Source organism: Fusarium poae, chromosome 1 (assembly GCF_019609905.1).
Source record: "Fusarium poae strain DAOMC 252244 chromosome 1, whole genome shotgun sequence".
Taxonomy (NCBI): Eukaryota; Fungi; Ascomycota; class Sordariomycetes; order Hypocreales; family Nectriaceae; genus Fusarium; species Fusarium poae.
Window position 1 is genome coordinate 7,771,817 of NC_058399.1, and position 20,378 is coordinate 7,792,194.

Genomic DNA, 20,378 nt, shown 5'->3' on the forward strand with positions numbered 1-20,378 from the left:
TCCCTATGACTCCTTCTTTTATTTCGATTTTTACCGGCATTTATTCCTCAAATTTGTTTTTTTTTATTACTTAGTTACCGACTCCCATTCACTGGTTGGAGTTAATAGCCACCTCAATCGAATACATACAATCTTCTCTTACAGATAACCAATCTCGGATATATCATCCGAAATTTCGGCCAAAATGCCCGACTCTGGAAGCGACGGCCCGGAAGCTGGACCAAAGGGAGGATCACCATCTTCAGTCTCGAGGCGATTCACAGCAGATATCGATACACGATGGGGAGACCTCTTGCTTCTAGTATGCTTCTTCATAGCTGGTCTAGTTGACAGCGCTGCTTTCAACATGTATGGCTGTTTCGTCAGTATGCAAACAGGTGAGTCAACATCTTATCAATCTACCTAAACAACCACTCACACATCATAGGAAACACAATCTTTGTTGGTCTGGGTGTCAGTCATCAACCAGAAAACCTCCCCAGCAAAGCCTGGTCGCGCTGTTTGGTTGCCATTGTCTGTTTTGGAGTCGGAGCCCTCTTCTTCTCCACTGTCCACCGTCACTTCGGCCCTCAAAGACGTTGGGTTCTTATTCTATCTTTCTTCATCCAGGCCATCCTCACCGGTCTCGTTGCCCTTCTCGCCACCACCGGTGCTGTGTGGAACAACCCACACGGTCGAGAGACAATTCGCGAAGATGGCTGGATCATCGAAAGAGTGCAGAACTCCTTCCCAGCTTCCGACTATGCTGCTATCGCTATCCTCGCCTTCCAGAGCGCCGGCCAAATTGTAGCTAGCCGAGCCCTCAAGTACAACTCTATGCCTACGGTTGTGTTGACCAGTTTGTACTGCGACATGATGAGCGATGCAAAGCTTTTTACTGCGCCGCTTACTGATAACGCTGAGCGTAACCGAAGAGCTTCGGGAGCTGTTCTTCTTTTCCTTGGTGCTGTTTGTGGTGGTTTCCTGTCCAAGTCTTGGGTCGGTTTTGCGGGCGCTCTTTGGATTGCCGCGTTTCTCAAGCTGTGCATCACTTTTGCTTGGGTACTTTGGAAGCCCAAGTCTGCGGGCAAGTAATTTACTATGGCAGTTCAAAATTGACTTAGAGGATGCTTCAGGTGCATTATGTTGAATTTTATCATATTAAAAGCTACGGCGTTAATTATAAGCTTTTTCCTTTCTTCCCTAGAACTTTCCTCTTTTAACTTTATAGGATTCTTAATATAATAAATTCTAATTTAATAAACTTTTTAATAATACTACCTTTATTAAATACTCTATAAGTTATTAATAACTTATTTTCCTTATTAAAGATTATTCTAAAGATTATTCTAAAGATTAAAAAGTAATTTTATTTAAAGTATTATATCTTTTAATATATTAAAGCTATATTTCTTTTAAATTTTATAAAAAGCCTTTAAGGCTTTTTTTTCTTTATATAATAAAGATTTAAACTTTAATTTATTAACTTAATAATTAATTATATAGCTAAAGGCCTTATAATTAAAAAAAATAAAGATAATAATTTAGGGAATTGATAGGGACGCATGATACTTTTACTACGGACGCATGACCTTACGGACGCATGACTTTTTAAGTAATTTAATTGGTTAAAGAAATATTACCCCACTAGTACTTCTGTAATCCCTGCAAGGAACAATCCCACCTAACAATCCTACTACCACTGTAGAAAAGAGGTTATTACTAGGTCTGGTCTTACACAAAAGATATATCAGAGGGATTACGAATTTAATTCTAATATAGGTTATATTTATCTACCTATAATAACTCCCACTGACTTCTCGTTCTTCGCACACTTGCCTGAATTCTCTGTCCACTTGCGCGAACGCCTGTAGTATTCCCAGCCCCAACGTAAATAGTTTCACCCATTGTGGTCCCTTGAGTAGCGATAGTTTCTTGGCTCTTATTCTCCCTTTCTAGGGTTGACTTATTCCGGCTTCCGGGTGGGCGGCCACGCTTTCTCTTTTGGGACCCAGGCGCTTGGGACTGAGATGCTTGGGACTGAGATGCTTGCGGCTGAGATGCTAAGGCCCGACTGCTTTCTTGAGATATTGTAGAAGGTATAAGGTCTGCTGGCACTCCTTGCTTTGTATTCTTTGGCCGCCCTCTAAGAGATGTAGCAATCTTTGGGTCAAGGATCTTTCGATATGGATCTCGAGAGGATGTTTCACGAAGTCGCCAGCGAGGGTGAATATCCCACTTTGTGAAAGCTTTCGTAGAGCATACACGTGAGTGAATTGTATGATAGCATGGTATACCGAGTTCGGTTGAGACAGAGCACTCATCTGTACATGGGTCAAGGGGCCTAGGATTAGGATTCTTTCCAGTAGGCAGTGCCTTACGTGCCTGTCGGTATTGGCTCTTGATAAGCTTCAGACACTTTGATGATGCAAGGGACCGGAGCTCGCCCAAGTAGTCAGAGCTTGACCCAAGGAACTCACGATCTCGAAGAACCTCGTCGTTCCCGCAAGCATCTTTAAAGTCACGCTCTTGATCATGTAGCATGTCCTGCATTGCTTCTACCAACTTGTAAAGATGGCTCATCCCATTCAATAGGTAGCTCTTGATGTTGTTATTGCTTGCCTCTGTACCTGAGGTCACACGGATGCCGTAGTTTGGGTATTTACGAATAAAGCAACGGGCCCATTGAGCACGGACTGGCATGTAGGTGTTAAAAAGATACCGCAGAATAGGGCGTTGATTATCAAACTCCTTACAGAGAGCAATCCATGCTTTCTTATGTACTTCTTCGGTCTCTGCAAAGAGAACCTGCTTCCACATCTGGAGGACCCCCTGATAGGTATGAGGAACCTCAGAGGAGGATTCAGCTGAGACAAGTGCGCGGTCATGCAGAGTTAGAGTAGCTTGGGGTTCGGTAGGTTCATCTACCTCACTAATATCCGGGCTACTGCTATTCTCTGGGTTCTTAACCCACTTCTGCTTTGACCGAAGAAGAACGTTGGAGTTGACATGATGAATGCAGAGCTGCTGCTGGACCCCAGGAAACTGGTCGTCTAAGGCAGCCTTCATTGAGTCATCAAAGTCCGTGATAATGATAGCTGGTTGTCGTATTGAGTGCTCTGATAGAAGAGTGGAAACGCTTTCCGCAAGAAACTGGAATCCCTCTCGTCGTTCATTATCAATAAGACCAAAGGCAGCATTAAATACTGTGCCAAGACAGGTCTGCCCGGTTACTTGGAAGAGTGGGAGCTTGAATCGGTTGGTATTATATGTGTTATCGAGGCTGATTACCTCTGGGAACCGCTTCCACATCCGGATACAATAGGGGAATGTCCAGACAAGGCCTAGAAGACGGCCAGGCTCGTCTGGTGCCCACTTCACAACATAAGGAACTCTTTGCTCATCAAAAAGCTTAAGCAAGGCAGCAGTAGGTGAATAGCCTGCAAGCTTCTCTCGGCTCACTAAAGCCCGAGCATTATAGATATCCCGTTGTGTAAATATTGACTCGGGATGTTGTTCTTCCACGATAGCCCGTATATCCCGCGCTCGAATGCCAACTCGGCGGCTAGTGGATTCGATAGTTGCCTTAACTGGGGAAGTAAGGCGGCGATGAGATGGATGAGCCGATGATATCTCACTTGGAGGATGATTATGGGTGTGATGTTCTGTATCCTGATGTTGACGGAGAAACCATTTACCCTCCTCAAGAGCCTCTGCAATAACTAGCCACTTACACCCACACTTTCGTGACTTCCTCTGACGAAGACCAGAGCCTCTACTTGGTTGAGGATCCCCGTATCGATCACATCGAATAGAATACCGTATCAGCCGTCCCTTATAAGAGTACTTATTATACTTTGCTATACCAAAGCCATGCTCTTTTGCAAAGAGTTGAATGTTCTTATAAAGGGCGTTCTCTGTAGGGGCTGGGTTACCTGGGATTGGAGGATTCGGTATTTCGTCTGGAGGCGGGGACTCGGATTGCTGCGAAGGGGAGCTTTCGATTAGATTAGGTGAAGAGGGAACAGGAACTGAAGAGTGCTGACTTTCGCGAGGAGAGTATGCCGGAGGCGAGCCGTATTCATCAGTATTTAAAGGAGAATAGCCCCATCTTTCCCGCCAGCTGCGTACAGTATCGAAGAACTTAAGGCATTGCCTTGTTATTCGTCGCTCATTACCAATAATATCTCGGACTAGCCCTAAGGCACGCTGGAATTCTACCTCAGGTACCATAGGTACCCGCGTTACTTCCAACGAGCTACGAGGAGAGCCTTGGAAGGGATCGGTTTCTGGTCCAGGAATAGGTACTTGACAAATATTTCGTCGATCTGTTCCACGAGGAAAGTCATTGCGGAGGGTTATTGCATGGTTATATTGGAGCTCGAATGATGACTCGGGTCCGGAACGACGAGGCGATGGTATGGTTGAGAATCGATCAGGGACTGCAGCAAAGATATTATCCAGAGCGTCGGTATCCCCAAACCCATAAGAATCGCTAACACTAGGTGCACTGCTAGTAGGAGAGGTCCATCGGTTATTTCGAGAGGCAGGATAACGCTGATAGGGCGGCGGTGGATTCGTTAAAAGAGGCGGGCGAAAGTTATGCTGTCGGCTTAGCTGGACGCGTTGGCTGCTAAGTCGAGCGCGTTTTCGAGGCGGCTCTGCCGTGTTGAACGACTCAGACTCGGAGTTGTACGATTGGCGGCGCGTAGAGACCATTGTGATGCTAAAGCATTGATATCTGATGATGATGCAGCGTCAACTTCATTAGGAGGTTAGGTTACAAAGGTGATGATCTGCAGTGTTGATGACAACATCAGAATTGTCCTGATTGGCTGATGTATAAGTGTTTATAGGAGGAACAACTGATTAAAGAGGAAGGGTTAAGGTGTACTAACAAATACGGGGCTCGGCCAATTAAAGTGCTTAAAAAGTCATGCGTCCGTAAGGTCATGCGTCCGTAGTAAAAGTATCATGCGTCCCTATCAATTCCCAATAATAATATCTTAACCCTAGGTATTAATAAAAATAATATATTAAAGGTTATAAAAAATATTAAATTTTTTTAATTAATTTTTTTCTTTAAAAGTAAAATTAATTATAAAGGCTAAGCTCTTATAGATAATTCTTTAATTTAATATATAGCTAAAGTTAATAAAGACTTTAAAGTTTATTATTTTATATAGTAATTTTATTAATATTAATATTAATAAGGAAATATTTAATAATTAATTTTTAAAAAGAATAAAAGCTTTTATAATAATTATTATAATTTTAACTTTATAAATTATAATATATACCTTTAGACTAGACCTATATTAATATCTAGGTTTAAAAATTATATTTTTTTTTATAAATTGATTTTAAATATATACTTCGGGACTTACGCCTTGAAAATCACCTAACAAAAAAAGGATGCTTCAGGTGTATTTTGGTGTCGGGTTGGTTCTTTAGAGATAGAGATTAGAGATCGAGATTCCGAATAATAGTACTTAATGTCTACACACTATTTCCTAGACTACTAAATGACATCCAGTGTCGGGGCATTCTTCCATATTTCAAGTCTTCAGATTCTTCAAGCTCGAAGCTGTTGTAGACCGGACCCGCCTCTCAATGTAACGCCTGGTCTGCTCAACGCAGTCCTCGTTGCGTCAACCCGTTCTCGAAAGTCGAGACCACGTGCCAATACGGCACAATTTCCCTGGGTAGTAAAGCACACTTTTGATATGCGCGTCGTCTTTTGCTCTTCAAGTATTCCTAGAAATGCTTGCAGAAAGGGCATCGAGGCTCTATCTTCCACCAACTGTAAACCGTCTATGACCCAGATCAGGGGAGAGGGTGCGTGGTTGAGCAGTGCTCTGATAAGATCTAACGAGGCATGAACACTTTGAATACTTCCATCGAGCTCATCAAAGTTACCCTGAGCCAGCCCTTCCACTGCTGAAAACTGTGTTGGGAGTAGACGGACTAGCTGCCTGATTATGCCATACAAGAAAGCGACCAACGAAGCTTCCTTCTGCGTCAGGCTTTTCTCCTTTGCAAAGTCGTAACGAGGCTGGCAAAAGAACAAGACGCAGGGAAGACGTGCCTCAGTGCTCACATCATATATTCTAGCCGCCGTCCGGGAAACTATTGAATCCTGCTGAGTGGAGGGTATTCCCTGAATCCATATAGTTTTAGACCCCGGAGTATCGATCCATGATTTTATCCTAAGTAGGACCTCGTCTGGAAGAAACATGGCCTCATTCCCTCGTGCAGGCGCTGATAAAGCTTTAAAAGACTGGCGATAAGTCTCAAGATGAGATGAATTTCTCTCCATCTCATATCTTGTATGATAATCTGGGTCTAAATGATGTTTAGCCCTCACAGCATACAAGGAGCTTCGTCGGAACGACTTACCATCTTCGGAGTCGAGACTTTCCGCCATACTATGACCAGATTCAGATGTCATAAACTCATCTGCTGAGGATATCTCAATGAAAGTCGCCTGACCAACGGCCTCTTCTCTCATAAATTCATGTGACGTGTCATCGGGACAGGTGACTGCCTCTCTCATCATCACAAGTTTTCTCTCGACAGCTGCCTCGCCATCTCTCCGATTCTGGATACCCACCGAACGAAGACGATCTTCTGATTTATCATCCAAGACCCTCTCATAGATCTCACGCACTTGACTATGTGAGATGTAATTTGCTTCTCGATCAATGGCTGCGACAGTCTTTTCTATGCGATTCAGGAGATTCACAACCGTATCGTCATAAAAGTTCTTCTTGAAAGCAGCTCCTATGCGTTTCCGCTTACTGGTGAACCACGCCAGAGCGTGGCACAAGAGTTCAAAGACTTCGCAGTATAGTTTAATAACATGTTGACGCATGTCGTAGCTATCCGATCCTTTTGAGATTTTTCTGACAGATCGAAGGTGGTCGCTGATATCTGAAAGTGCTTCTGAAAAACCTTCTGCCACCCTTTTGTAGTTTACCGAGACCTTTGGTGAGAACGTCAGTCAATATTCGAGCTTCAGTCTTAGTACCGTACTTTAACAACTGAAGATACAACTCCAGTAATGAGACTGGTATACTCGTTGCTATTTGGGATGATGCTGAACAGATACGAGTATTCGCTCATTGTTTCAGCAAAGCTGTAAAATTTGTCCCGTATAGGTCGGACTCCTCGAGCCTGTTTATCTTGCCATGCTGCCTGAGCTTGATCGATAGCCTGATAGAGCATCTCGATCGTCGGTATGTTGTTCGTCTCATTGGAAGGACTACCATCTGGGTAAATATGATTGAACCTTTCCCAGAGTTCGAGGATCCTTTGGTGTTGGTTGTACAACGGTCCAAGATTGGAATCGTCACTGGAAATCTTGAGCATAGCCTTCTCTCTAGGAACTGTTGTGATACAAACCTATTAACATGCCTCATCCATATTTTTTCAACCAATGTAGTTTCGCAAGTGAGTGAGGCCATTCTGAAAGCCTGAGAGATAACCTAGATACGTATAAGATTTAGAATCGGGGTTGGTAACCCGCCCACATCATTGATTGTAGCCGTATCGTCTCCGGAGTCCTCTCGTAATTGTGAAACTCTGTACGAGGTGAGCATTCAGTTATGAGTTGGTGAGTGAGACTCGTCCAAACTCGGCAGCCCGCGTCCGGGATGAGCTGTCCGTCCTCGGCAAAAGCGAACAATGTATGGACCAGAGTAAGCACGACGCAACATCAACTGTGGATGCGACAATCCGCATTCCGGAGCCTATCAGACTGGACTAAACCCCTGTCAACGTTTGTATTTGTGCGCCATTTCTTACCATTTGGCGCTGGTCCGTCACATAAAAACTGATAGTCCTAATTTAGTATGGTCGTCCTGGAGGATCAGGCACAACCCCCCTCTGCTCTGCTCTGTATCACAGAGTATATTTTGACATAATTTCAGCTGAAACTCGAAGGAGCATCCAGCAAATTTGAGCAATATGGCAGGAGACAAAGACACTCCTACTGCCGATGCCTCGGAAAGCGATGTAACGAAATCAACAGGCACTTCTGATGCTGAAGACGGCATCAAGGAGAAGCCCAAGGGCAAGGAAACGGCCAAAGTTAAAACAAAAGTTGATAAGTCCACTAAGCCTCCGGAGCTGTCCTGGCCTTCAGAATCAAACTTATGGTGCCATTCCAACGGACGATCTCATGCTCATCTCTTGGAATTTGGCATTCACGAATGTCCAATTTGCGAACAAGCACTAGACCTGCCATCACCCGTGGGAATACCTGGTAAGGATTCCGATCAGAAATCTTATCATAAACGGAAATACAAGGCTATCCTCCACGCTGTCGAGTACCGAGACAATGGAAATAATACAATCGGCAGTGAACCTTGGGAGGGCGAATTTGATCTCGACAGTCTGGGTCTGGCGGATAGTCCAGCTTTCGAGATCGTTACTGTACTTCTGACTTCGATCCAGGCTAACACTCACCGTCAGGATTGGGACGCTGAGAGGCTGATCGAATCGAAGATTCTAAAAAAGCCAAACATGAGAGCCAAGGTTATATCGAAGCGTCTGACTGTTCACTCAGCACCATTGCTAGAGATCCTCAGACGTTACGTTTCCTATTATCCGTCAGCGACAGTGGATTCTTCTGCGTTGTGGTTAGAGGAGCCCTTTGCCTTGGTTGCCCATCACTATAAGGAGATCAAAGCGCACTTGGATGCAAACAAGGCCAACATTGTCCAGGAAAGCGCGGATACAGAAATTGAAAACATCAAAAAGGGCGAAGATGAGGAAGTTACCGGGCTACGACATCTTAGCTGGCTTTTAGACTTTTTCCAGAAAGCTGTTTTGGACGATATGATCAACGAAGAGAATCGTCATGCAGACGAGATGTGTACTTTCCGAATGCTATGGTTGCTGTTCAAGCCGGGAATGACAGTTTATCACGAAACAGATGGCCATCTAGGTGCATATGTCTTGGAATCAGTTGATACAGATCCTAGTATCTTGTCCATCCTTCCGCCCATACGGCCAAAGCCTTACACGATCAAGGTTTGGAGTCTTGACTTTGATGGGAAGTACGTCGGACGAGTTGGAAAGACTATAACCATCGCCCCGTTCGAAGGAGTGCGACCCATCAGATCTCTACAACTCGTACCGTGCCACATCATTGATCGAGATGACGGTGGGAAGTGGAAGAAAACATTAGAGGAGAATGGGAAAAGGTGGTATCAGTTACTTCCTGGAGGTCAAGTCCATTACTCTGGACCTGTTCTAGGCACAACAAAGCGTCAGGTAAGTCCGTCATCGGGTTGACATGATCCACAGCTAATCAAATAGCTTGACGGTCGTGTCTACATCGACCATGCCTCATACATAACCTACTTGAACGAAAGGCCATCCGAAAAACGCTCACAAGACCGTGACTACGATTCAGACAGCAGCTCTTCCTCCTACGATAGCAGAAATCGTATACGCAGAAGATTATCGCCTTCAGCCGGCCCTAGGTTGGGATATGTGCGAGATATGGGTGGAAAAGGTCTCTCAAAGTGTCAATGCGAAGACTGTCGCGGTTTGAGACCCCATCCGCCCCCTGGATTTCCTTGGATTGATTACGATATACTGGATCCTATTGTAGAGAAAGACCTCACTATTCCCGGCGCAAAGGAAGGTCCAGGGCATCGATACATACTTTGTGGACGGTTGTTGAGGGGTTTCGACCTCAAAACAAGAACATGGGGTAAGAAGACTTTTGACAGTTGATTTGAAGATGTTAATAAATTGTACAGTCCAGTTAGACGTTACCTACTGTAACCCGCCGCGTGCCAACATAAGGGCTATCGATACTCTCGTCATGCCATCCGAAAGGAAGGACATGATTAAAGCGCTCATACAAAAGTTCACGACTAACGATCTAGACAAAACACGACAGCAAGCGTGGAGAGCCGACTATATCGAGAACAAGGGTGATGGTAGGATATTTCTGCTACATGGAAGTCCTGGAGTTGGAAAGACATATGTAAGAGATCTACACCGATGTTTCAAGTAATTTGGCTAACGTTTTCCATATAGACAGCAGGTAAAATGATAAAGGAAGCCATTTGTATCAGTTTATACTGACAATATATCAGAGTGCATTGCCGAGTACACAGAAAGACCTTTGTTGTCTTTAACCTGCGGAGACATTGGTACAGATGAAGTCAAGATGGAAGCCCAACTCTCCAAATGGTTCCAGCTGGCTGAGAAATGGGGTGCTGTTATGTTGATTGACGAAGCAGACGTTTATCTTGAGAGACGCCAAGTTACCGACTTGAAGAGAAACAGTCTTGTTGCTGGTAAGTTACCTGTACATCTGCTAGCTCAAGTGTAACCAGTCTCATAGTCTTCCTACGGTGCATTGAATACTACCGAGGCATCCTCTTCCTAACTACCAACAGAGTAGGCCAATTTGATGATGCTTTCATCTCCCGAATCCACGTCATCATACATTATGAGAAGCTCAGCGCTGAAGGCCAGAGGAAGGTCTGGATGCAGTTCTTTGACAAGCTCGATTATGATCGTGAGGATTTCAAAGTCACACGGCGAGCCAAGGACTATATACTTGAGGATGGGGCCATCAGCGAAATGGAATGGAACGGAAGAGAGATTAGGAATGGTGAGTAACGCTAGTTGCGATTGATGTAATGGCTCTAACTTTATACAGCCTTCCAGACTGCTGTTGCCTTGGCAGATTACAGATACCAACAAGGTTCTGCGAACCAAAGACAACCGACTCTTGACCAACGCGACTTTGAGCAGGTTTGCGAGATGATGAAACAATTCAAGAGTTACTTGGTGAATGTCCATAATATGGACGAAGGGCAACGAGCTTTCAATGCGGGCTCTAGAGCGTTAGCTGAGTTTTAGTTTTAGTTCTTGAAACAGTATAGAGATCCTGTCACAGACGATCAGTCTTAACAGTCACATTCAACCAAAAGTGTTATTGTACGTGAAGACTTTTCAAATTAAGATATGTATAAGATTCGAACCGTTTCGCCTCGGCACAAGCGCGATAACCGGGGTAATTCAACAACCATTCTAATAGTATGACAAGCCCGTCCGGGCAAGATATATAATAGTATATATCTAAAGATTGTGAGTGATTACTTAACCACTGTAACCCCAGCGAGGAGCGTTGATGATAAGACCGCAGATGCAGCCAGACAGGATACCAGCAACTGGTAGGGTAATCATCCAGCCCATGTAGATCCAAGCAACCATGCGCCAGTTGATAGAGCGCCATGTGCCAGAGCAAAGACCGACACCGACCGTAGCACCTGTAATGCACTGGGTAGTAGAGACGGGAAGCTCTGAGGGACTTGTTAGTATTGATTCACGGTGAAGACTTTTATGGATAGAAACTTACTAAGACGGGTGGCAAGGATAACTGTGATACAGGCACCAAGCTCCATACTGAAACCTCGAGAAGGAGAGTGAAGGGTCAGACGGTTACCAAGGTTGCGCATAATGTTGTATCCGTAAGTCCAGATACCAAGAGCAATACCAGCACCACCAAAGCAACTATTCCTTATTAGCAATTATTCGTCCCAGTGATATCAACGTTACTTACAGAATCCAAATGGGAACCTCAGACTTGCTACCGGCAAGAGTGCCAGTTCTCCAGATTTGGTAGATGGTAGCATAAGGACCAATGGCGTTGGCAACATCGTTCGCACCGTGAGTGAAAGAGGCAGTGCAAGCAGTCATGACTTGCATAAATGTGTACAGGTACTCGGCGCGGTTGTCATAATGAGCAACGTTGGAGTGAATCTCATCGAGATCACCAGTGAGAATGCTCTTCTTGTTTTGCATGGCGAGAATATCCTGATCAACACCAGAGAGGAAGACCTTCTTGAGGTACCAGAATAGGACAGCACCGCTGAGAAGGCGACCTTCAGGCTTCTCGCCGATGAGACTGCGTCGGGGCTTGGCCTCAACAGGTTCAGCAACGTCGTCGATGTTTTCTGAAGGAGGAGACATGACCTTGTTCTCAGTAGAGCCCTCCTTTCCTTCGTTGCTGGTTTGGTCCTGAGCGCGGACAAACTCGTCGCTACCTTGGCGACCGGCGCGTCGAAGCTCGTTGAGCTCTTCCTTGGTGAGATGTCCCTCGTAGAAATTCTGAATACCGCCCTCGGCACCCTCAGGTTGTGCAGGAGGGGGAGGGCGCTTGAGAAGAAGAGGGCCTTGGATGATGTGCCACCAGCGAAGCTGCCAGTCGTCACAGATGACGATACGATAAAGCCAAGGGATGAGGAAGATGGAAACAATAAGAGCCCAAGCAGCACCGACACCAATGATCATACCAACAGTCTCGGCGTCATTGAAAGTGATTTCAATGCTGCCACCCTTCCAGACGATAAGCATGGTGAGCAGAGAAGCAGTGATACCAAAGTAGACAGGGGTCAGGAAGAGACCCTTCCAAACAGGTTGGCTTCGAAGCATGACACCGTACTTGGTGATGAGGAAGATGATAGCAGCAAAGGCGCCAGACAGACCGGGAGCAATAATCCAAGCGAGGAAAACAGAGACAACACCAGAGCTGATGCCCTTGTCCAGCTCAGCCCAGTGAATACCGTCAGCACCAACGAGAGCAACACCCATACCAATGACACCACCCATAATAGAGTGAGTAGTGGAGACAGGAAGACCGATGCGAGTGGCGAAGGTGAGGTAGATCGAAGAGGCGGCGATGGCGCACATCATACCGAGCATGAGCATGGCAGGGTCAGACTCGAATTGGTCCAGGTCGACGACCTTGGTACGGATGGTATCAGCGACGCGAGCACCGACACCGACTGATCCAGCGAATTCGAGAATAGAACCGAGTGTCATGGCTTGGATGTAAGTGATGGACCGGGATGAGACTGATGTAGCCCACGAGTTGGCGACATCGTTGGCACCTGGAGAAGCAAATCAGTCAGTACCTGCTGGGATGATTTAAGGGGGGGTAACAAGTCTTACCGATGTTCCAGGCATCGAGGAAAGAGAAGATGGTGCCGAGGGCAAAGATGTAATCGTACTGATGAAGCACCATGATCAAAAAATGGCCGAAGGAATCGGACTTTTTGTTCCTTTCTAGAAAGACGGAATGAAGAGGAAGGAGCTGATGCACAGAAACCACAAGACGGAATTCCAGAAGAGCCGGATCCCTCCTTATATTCATTCACTTCTCCTCCAAGAGAAAAAGTGTGGGACGGGTAAGACTTGGCGAACAAGCTTATAATTATGGTTATGGGGCCAGATGCACGTCCTCGGTGACCAGAATGGATCGAGAGGCAATTCCATATTGTCCAATGACTGAGACAGGTACTCAATGGCGACACAAGTTCTGTCTTGGCAGATTAATCGAGGAGTGATGTTGGGTTCAGTGGTGCTTCTTGGCGACGACGGGGGTGGTCGCTCTCGTGCTTTGGTTCTTGATGTTCGTTGGACCGGGGAGTGATCTTGGCAGAAGGATTATTGTTGCTAGAAGAGAGTGGTGTTGGGTCTTTTCCATGGGGGGTTTTGCATGTGAAATGGAAGTATCGAGGTTGTATGTTGATGAGTTGGAGATCAGTCGAAGTTGAGATAAACATAGTTTGATGTTACGCCCGGACAGTAACAAAGTATATTCAGATAAACCTCGACAGCACTAAGACAAAAGAGATGATTGACATGCAGATAGCTAATCCAACCTTCTTTCAACAGTCCCCATCAAAGAGCAGACCAGGTCCCACGAGACTCTTAACCTCGCCCGGTCGATAGTACAACCCAAACAGGCAAGACACCACGGTGGGCTCAAAGAAAACTAATGTGACACCCTACTTTAGCAGTCCCGGAGTAATGGGAATAAGCTTTGAGCCAGTTCCTGACCCACGTGCAACAACGGATGTCGTTGTAAGGGAGGCTCTTTGAACAGGGATAACGAGCCAATCAGACAACAGGGTAGCACACGTGGAGTTGGTGGTTTGTCCACAATCGACGGACCACGATGCCAAGGCCGATCAGAGCAGGGCAACTTAATTAAGAGATAACCTTGTTTCTAGAGATTGATTGAGTTTAAGAGACTGTTGACTTTTGATATATACAAGCACGATAATCCGGGGAAGCATGAGAAGGAAGTGATCATCTTTCGACATGATATACAGAGCATCCAGATATCAACGACAACCTCAAACTACAACACCACACCAACAATAACTCGCGCATAATCACCATTCCTCGAAGAATGATATCTCTCACAAAATACAACTCGCCAAGCTAACCGCCAAGGCCCGCGCCACGACTCCCGCATCCCGCGAACTCGAGCATAACCACACGCGAGCTCTCCCTTCTGGCACGTTTCCATCTTGCCAAGTCAGCCAAGGCACCGAAGCTTTTTCTCACTTTCAGGGATACGCAATACATACTACAGTCTTGGCTGCGCTTTTCAGCTCCGAGGGACGACAAGTTTCGGGTTGGTCTGTTGTAGAAAAACGTCCGTCTTGGCTGTTGATCTAGACAAATGTGAGGTTCTAAGTGGTGTTGCTAATGAGATTGCCAGTAGGTAAGTGATTCCAGATGACTCGGGAAAGAGATTTACTGGCGTCTAGTTTTCTTGGGGAGATGCTTGTACAAACAGATGCCTGATTTTGTTGTAATTTCCGCGTCTGATTTTCGCGATCTGGCTTGGTCTTTGATAGTAGCAGGCCGCAAGACAAATGCATGATGGAATCCCTCTGGATTGCTACTTTACTTTTTGATGTTACATGTCCGTCTACATGTTGTGTCCGCTAATCGTGGTCACTTTTGTCTTATGCTCTCTATTATCCCATGTCAGTGGATCAAACGTGCATGCGCATATCCTGACAGATTGCTATGCATCGGCAACTATAGTGAAGCATATAGTGCCGACTCGGTCAAATATCTTATGCCATCTGGATCTTCTGGTTCCGGTTTGCTGCTTATAATCTACAGGACGTTTACCAACCGTTGGCTGCCACAAGCAGGTTTGCGATAAGTCCGTCTGCATATGGCAACATCCGAAGATGATAACAACAGACGCAGCCCAGTGACTAGTAGAGTTGTCTTCGGGTTACAGTGCATTAAGCCTTGTAATTGAAAAGTGCGGGTCGTAACTATGTGTGTCACTGATGAGAGCAGGTCAGAACAACCTTGGCAGCTGCATTGGTTTCTTTGAGAATGAATTTTGATGATCCATCATATAGGGTAGGATCATTCCAGTATAAACATTGTATATCTATCTATTTATCTAGACACAGAGAGTATCAAATGAGGTCCAAGATCACAATACAAGGTAAAGACAATAAATGCACTGTTTTGTACAGATTCTGTTCAACAGCCATAATTCACGACAAACATCCCTTTATCATAACACTCATGTTTGTCCTCATATCGTTGTCAGGTATGGACTGTCTGTTGAGAAATAGGTCTCGATTGCCACTAGGATCTTAATCCTTTTTGCTTTTATTACTGCCTGCCTCTTCACCCACACCATTCATTGATACTTTCAGCTAATAACTGGTCTCCCGCGGGATTTGGGGTTCTTCATCGCTGTTGACCAATCTTTGACCTCAATTTGTCTTGAACCCCCAAAGAAAGCCCCTCATCCCCCACGGCGGGGTATTTTGTTGTATTCCGGCCTCGGCTCCTCACCATAGAACCGAAGATTATGATTGGTCAACCTCGTCAATCCGGTCTTCTTTCCGATGTCATCATGTTCCCCATCATGCGATCATCAATGTCAGTACATATACAGCTCCGATCCCTCTTGAACAAAACATAATTATCCTCATATTCCCTCAATTACTGCCCAAAATGAAGCTGCTTTACCCAACATCCCTCAAGCTCGACATCCAAAGCCTCGAGGGCTTCTCGGTCGACCTCCACTCATACGATGTTAAGAAGCCCATCCCAGAGGAGCACGTCGACGCCGAAATCCTCGTCACATGGACAAACACGGCCGATAACCTTCAAGACGCCGCAAAGCGCCTAACAAAGCTTCAATGGATCCAATCCCTCGCTGCGGGTCCCAACGACGTTCTCAACGCCGGCTTCGACGCATCAAAGATTAAAATTACTACCGGCTCCGGTCTTCACGACCACACTGTCGCAGAGCATGCACTAGGGCTCTTGCTCAACGCCGCTCGTCGCTTCTACGAGATGCGCGATTACCAGCTCCAGGGCAAATGGCCAGGCCACCTGGGCGGTCCTCAGCCAGATAGACCCAAGGACGCTTTCACAACACTCCGCGATGCGCGCGTGCTCATTTGGGGTTTCGGCAATATCGCAAAGAGCCTCACCCCGCAGCTCGTTGGTCTCGGCGCTCAAGTCCGGGGCATCGCTCGTCAAAAAGGTGTTCGCAACGGCATTGAGATTTACACCGAGGATGATCTCGACAAGCTCCTCCCTGAGACGGATGCACTGGTCATGATTCTCCCCGGCTCCGATTCCACACGCCACGCCCTCAATGCTGAGCGTCTCAAGCAATTGCCCAAGCACGCGTGGGTCGTCAACGTCGGGCGGGGTACATCAGTAGATGAGGAAGCGCTTGTTAATGCGCTGGAGAAGGGAGAGATTGGAGGAGCGGCATTGGACGTCTTTGAGACAGAGCCTCTCCCTGAGCCAAGCAAGATCTGGAAGGCACCTAATACCATTGTTTCACCGCATGCTGCTGGTGGACGACCACAAGGTGCTGAGGGTCTTATCGCTGATAATCTTAGACGATTCAGGGCGAAGCAGGATTTGAAGAATGTTATTTAAATAAAATGGTCAAATAATAAAGACATATATCTCGCTTTTAATTCTCATCAATTGATCTCTTACTACGATTGAAATGACAGTGTTGCAATTGTCGATGCTGCAGAATTACCTTTTGTTCAGTTGGAGCTTTGAAGGGATTCCCACTGTAATTTAGGTACTGTGGTGGTAAGTCAGCCATCACCCCGCCCAAGATGTTCCCATTGGTTCAATTGACCCATCTAATCTTATCAGATCATCAGCAGCACCATCTTCATCTTCATCTCATCTCCATTTTCATCCATCAGTTATCATCCGGTTTTGCAACCAAATTATTCGTCGCGATCATGACTCTAGTCCAGACCGCCTCTAACAAAGCCAGCGCACTCAATTCTTGCCAATTCACTCTCCCCACAAGAAGAGGCGAATACCTCATCCAAGTCTCATGGCCTTTATGCTGGAGCAGCGAACGTGCACCACCAAAAGATGACACTTCAACCGTCTCCACTGTGTAAGAAAAGACTCATCTTGGAGACACAAGACTCACTTTTCACAGATACATAGTTGATGGAAACGCCTACTTCTTCACAGCAACAGATATTGCTCGCCGATTGGAGCTGACTCACCACACTCGTGTTGTCCTTGTCGCAGTCGGGTATCCCAACAAAACCTCTGTTTTCGACAAGCGTCGCAATGGAGATCTCACACCCGAGGCTCCAGATGGCATCTACAGTGTACCGCCAGGTCCCGATGGGAACCCTTCTCTAGGTCCTTTCGGCGGCGCATCCGACTTTTTGGATATAATCCAAACACAACTCCGACCATATATCGAAAATACTCTCTTCCCAAATGTTCCTCTCAGTTCTGGACCCAATGCTCTATTCGGCCACTCCTATGGGGGCCTGTTCACTCTCAACGCTCTGTTCACGCAACCAGATTACTTCGATACCTTCATTGCAGCAAGCCCATCTATCTGGTTCAACAACAAAAGCATCGTGCAAAACCAAGAACGAGACTTTCACGCACGCGAACCTCCTAAAGGTCGAGCTCCACGACTCTTGGTCATGTTTGGCGGTGCTGAACAGACGCTGATAAAGCTGCCTGGTGAATCAGAAGAAAAATTTGACAAGAAGCAAAAGGGAGCGTGGGAGAGAAAGATGAAAGACAATGCGCTAGATCTGGTAGATAGGATGAGAGCGTCCAAGAATCTAAGGGATGTCTGGACATGGGAGTTTGAGGCGGAGGACCATGGTGGTGCAGCGCCTTGTGCTCTGCAGAGAGGACTATTCAGGTTTCTCTTGGATCAACGTGCAGAGCAATAGACTTCGCCTATATCTTTCCCACACATTTTGAAAAAAATAACACCAATGCACACTCTCAACAACCGATCTTTTGCACAAGTCAAACGCAAATCAATATACAATTACTTTTCTTCTCTATCTCAAACGCCATCGCTATGTTTAAACAAATATCGTCCTCACTAAGGTCTAGGTCTAGTAGGATTTACCTTGAGTTTAATCTTTTTAACCCCCTTTGCCTTTGGCGCCTGCCCAGTCGCCCTCCTCTTACCAACCCTTCCAGCAACAACCGCCTGCGCTGCTTTTCTGGCCTCAAGTGCCTTCCAGTTAAAACTAGACGGGTCAAACGGAGGATCGTAATTCATCTCGAAGTCGTTCGTATCGTCGTACTTTAGAAGAGGAAGCTGTGGCCCTTGCACGACATCCCGACTTCGAAGCCCATACCGATGCTGACCGTTTCGCCATGCCGTGACAGTGGGAGGCTTGAGCGGCGGATGACTACTCAGCGCAGTTCGTGTCCACTGATTAATGATATCCCTCTGGAAGCAATGTAGATCCCACGCCGCCATACTCTTCCATGCCCAGTCAGGTCGGATGCCGTTGCCTGGAGCAAGGAGGTGAGGGACCGTCCAAGCATGACTAAAGTCGCCAATTTGGCCGTCATAGTACTGCTGCTCTTTCAGGTCACGGACTACAATGCCGCATTTGTGAAGATTGTGCAAGTTGCGTAGCATCTTGGGGATATGCTTGATCTGCCTCGCCTTCTCCTGGTTGGTAGGGGGAATCCCATCGGTACGATGGTCCTGAATCCAGTCTTTGACGATGGCATATACGGGCACTGACATGTCAGGATGTTCGAGTAGTCTCAATAACTCGCACCTGTGCTGACCGGCTGGACTGTTGGGATGGAACAGTTTGATTGCGTCGTCCCACTGTTGTTGGAACTTGGTTGTCAGGTAAACACGCAGATAGCCGTGCGATTTTATAGCAAGATCCTCGCGGCCAAGTTCCTTGAGTCTGCCGTATACGCGGCACTCGTTGTAGAAGGGTGTCGTTTGATCCCTTAAAGCATCCATTACGGCTTGGGGCTGAGGGTCGTCCACATTAGGATCGAAGTTTTGTGTCTGATCCATCATATAATGCTCATCGAAAGGGTACATTTCGAATGTTGGCACATCGAGCCAGTAGGTTTTGAACTATGTATCAAGGTCAGTTATCAGTTGGACAAGTCTTGTCCAAGTCTTTACTTACGAACTTGACAACAAATGTATTATTGTCGATCTGTACTCTGAATACAGCAGAGTGAACTCCTGAACCGAGGTATTCGAGTAACGTGTAGTCATGGTTCTCGATGTCCTCTGTGAAGGCCTCTAGCTTGGGGCCAGCAATGGTTGGCAGCGGGGGTAGTAGTGCAAGAGCAGCAGCAGCAGCAGCGGCAGCAGCAGCCATTTTGAAGGGATGATTGTGAAATGAAATGTATATATATAAGATTGAATGACGTGTCGAAAGCGTGATGATTCTGTTGTGATGTTGGCATATGTTGAGGCAGGGGATCGAGTCGCATCTTTGTACTTGGAAGGTTGACACCATCATCTTGACGGGGAGACATCTTGACGACTGTGTAGGCTTGATGATCAAAGAAAAGACAATAAAGAAGCATTGTTGTTTGAACAAGCTGAATATAAGGGCACGTTATACTGGTGGACCTCGACAAACGATTCGAGCCGAACAATAAGACGATGAAGGACCAGTTGGTTACGTTGCTTATTGTTCTATGTGAAAGATCAATTAACAAGTGTGGGTCTATTTTTACCAAATGTTATTCTAAAAATGATATTCTTTGTTTTGACAATAGCAATCCTGTCACTTCTTTGTCAGTGCCTGGCACATTTCATGCTACAACATACTTCTCTTCTGCCTTGACCACTTTTTTATGTATTTCACTGTTACGGATAGAAACATTTTCAAAAACAAGTTAATTATGTTTGTTTTGAGGAAGAACAATAGCATGGTTTAATTTTCTAATTTCACTGTGGACACTTGTAGTCAAAACAAACGATGCACTATTTAGATTGGGTGCACGATATCATGACCGATCTGTACATCCGGCCAGTGAATCTCACCAGTCCCTTGACTATCCGTAGGATGAATTCTGTATTTGGACTTATACATGTCATGTACGTACTTGGTAGTAGGAACTCATGGCAGAATTATCACTTCACTAGAACATATACCATGGAATACTACTCGTTGGCTAGCCGGGAGGGGGTGCCAACTAAGCAAGCTTAGTTGGCCACAAAAGTATGAGACAAGGCGAAAAGTGTGAGACATCCCGGAAGATGCCCACTTGGCGTGATTTGC

General features: G+C 45.9%; 7 protein-coding genes across 7 annotated transcripts; 4 read left to right on the top strand and 3 right to left on the bottom strand.

Annotated features, from left to right (window-relative positions):
• Nucleotides 1-184: 184 nt before the first annotated feature.
• Nucleotides 185-1,074, top strand: FPOAC1_002535 (uncharacterized protein; the record flags this gene model as incomplete). Its single annotated transcript, XM_044847113.1, has 2 exons — nucleotides 185-377; nucleotides 428-1,074. The coding sequence occupies 2 exons, from the start codon at nucleotides 185-187 to the stop codon at nucleotides 1,072-1,074; spliced, it is 840 nt and encodes a 279-aa protein (XP_044713029.1).
• Nucleotides 1,075-5,554: 4,480 nt separating this feature from the next.
• FPOAC1_002536 (uncharacterized protein) lies at nucleotides 5,555-7,206 on the bottom strand (the record flags this gene model as incomplete). Its single annotated transcript, XM_044847114.1, has 3 exons — nucleotides 5,555-6,324; nucleotides 6,379-6,964; nucleotides 7,015-7,206. The coding sequence occupies 3 exons, from the start codon at nucleotides 7,204-7,206 to the stop codon at nucleotides 5,555-5,557; spliced, it is 1,548 nt and encodes a 515-aa protein (XP_044713030.1).
• Nucleotides 7,207-7,947: 741 nt separating this feature from the next.
• Nucleotides 7,948-10,869, top strand: FPOAC1_002537 (uncharacterized protein; the record flags this gene model as incomplete). The annotated part of the gene is made up of 7 exons (XM_044847115.1): nucleotides 7,948-9,258; nucleotides 9,304-9,703; nucleotides 9,753-9,982; nucleotides 10,036-10,042; nucleotides 10,095-10,298; nucleotides 10,346-10,618; nucleotides 10,667-10,869. The coding sequence occupies 7 exons, from the start codon at nucleotides 7,948-7,950 to the stop codon at nucleotides 10,867-10,869; spliced, it is 2,628 nt and encodes an 875-aa protein (XP_044713031.1).
• A 240-nt stretch (nucleotides 10,870-11,109) lies between these two features.
• PHO4_2 (phosphate-sensing transcription factor) lies at nucleotides 11,110-13,036 on the bottom strand (the record flags this gene model as incomplete). Its single annotated transcript, XM_044847116.1, has 4 exons — nucleotides 11,110-11,312; nucleotides 11,369-11,523; nucleotides 11,573-12,902; nucleotides 12,964-13,036. The coding sequence occupies 4 exons, from the start codon at nucleotides 13,034-13,036 to the stop codon at nucleotides 11,110-11,112; spliced, it is 1,761 nt and encodes a 586-aa protein (XP_044713032.1).
• Nucleotides 13,037-15,798: 2,762 nt separating this feature from the next.
• FPOAC1_002539 (uncharacterized protein) lies at nucleotides 15,799-16,743 on the top strand (the record flags this gene model as incomplete). Its single annotated transcript, XM_044847117.1, has 1 exon — nucleotides 15,799-16,743. One exon carries the CDS (start codon nucleotides 15,799-15,801, stop codon nucleotides 16,741-16,743), a length of 945 nt encoding a protein of 314 aa, XP_044713033.1.
• A 323-nt stretch (nucleotides 16,744-17,066) lies between these two features.
• On the top strand, nucleotides 17,067-18,041 carry FPOAC1_002540 (uncharacterized protein; the record flags this gene model as incomplete). The annotated part of the gene is made up of 2 exons (XM_044847118.1): nucleotides 17,067-17,230; nucleotides 17,276-18,041. The coding sequence occupies 2 exons, from the start codon at nucleotides 17,067-17,069 to the stop codon at nucleotides 18,039-18,041; spliced, it is 930 nt and encodes a 309-aa protein (XP_044713034.1).
• Nucleotides 18,042-18,233: 192 nt separating this feature from the next.
• Nucleotides 18,234-19,466, bottom strand: FPOAC1_002541 (uncharacterized protein; the record flags this gene model as incomplete). Its single annotated transcript, XM_044847119.1, has 3 exons — nucleotides 18,234-18,238; nucleotides 18,289-19,213; nucleotides 19,269-19,466. 3 exons carry the CDS (start codon nucleotides 19,464-19,466, stop codon nucleotides 18,234-18,236), a joined length of 1,128 nt encoding a protein of 375 aa, XP_044713035.1.
• Nucleotides 19,467-20,378: the final 912 nt, after the last annotated feature.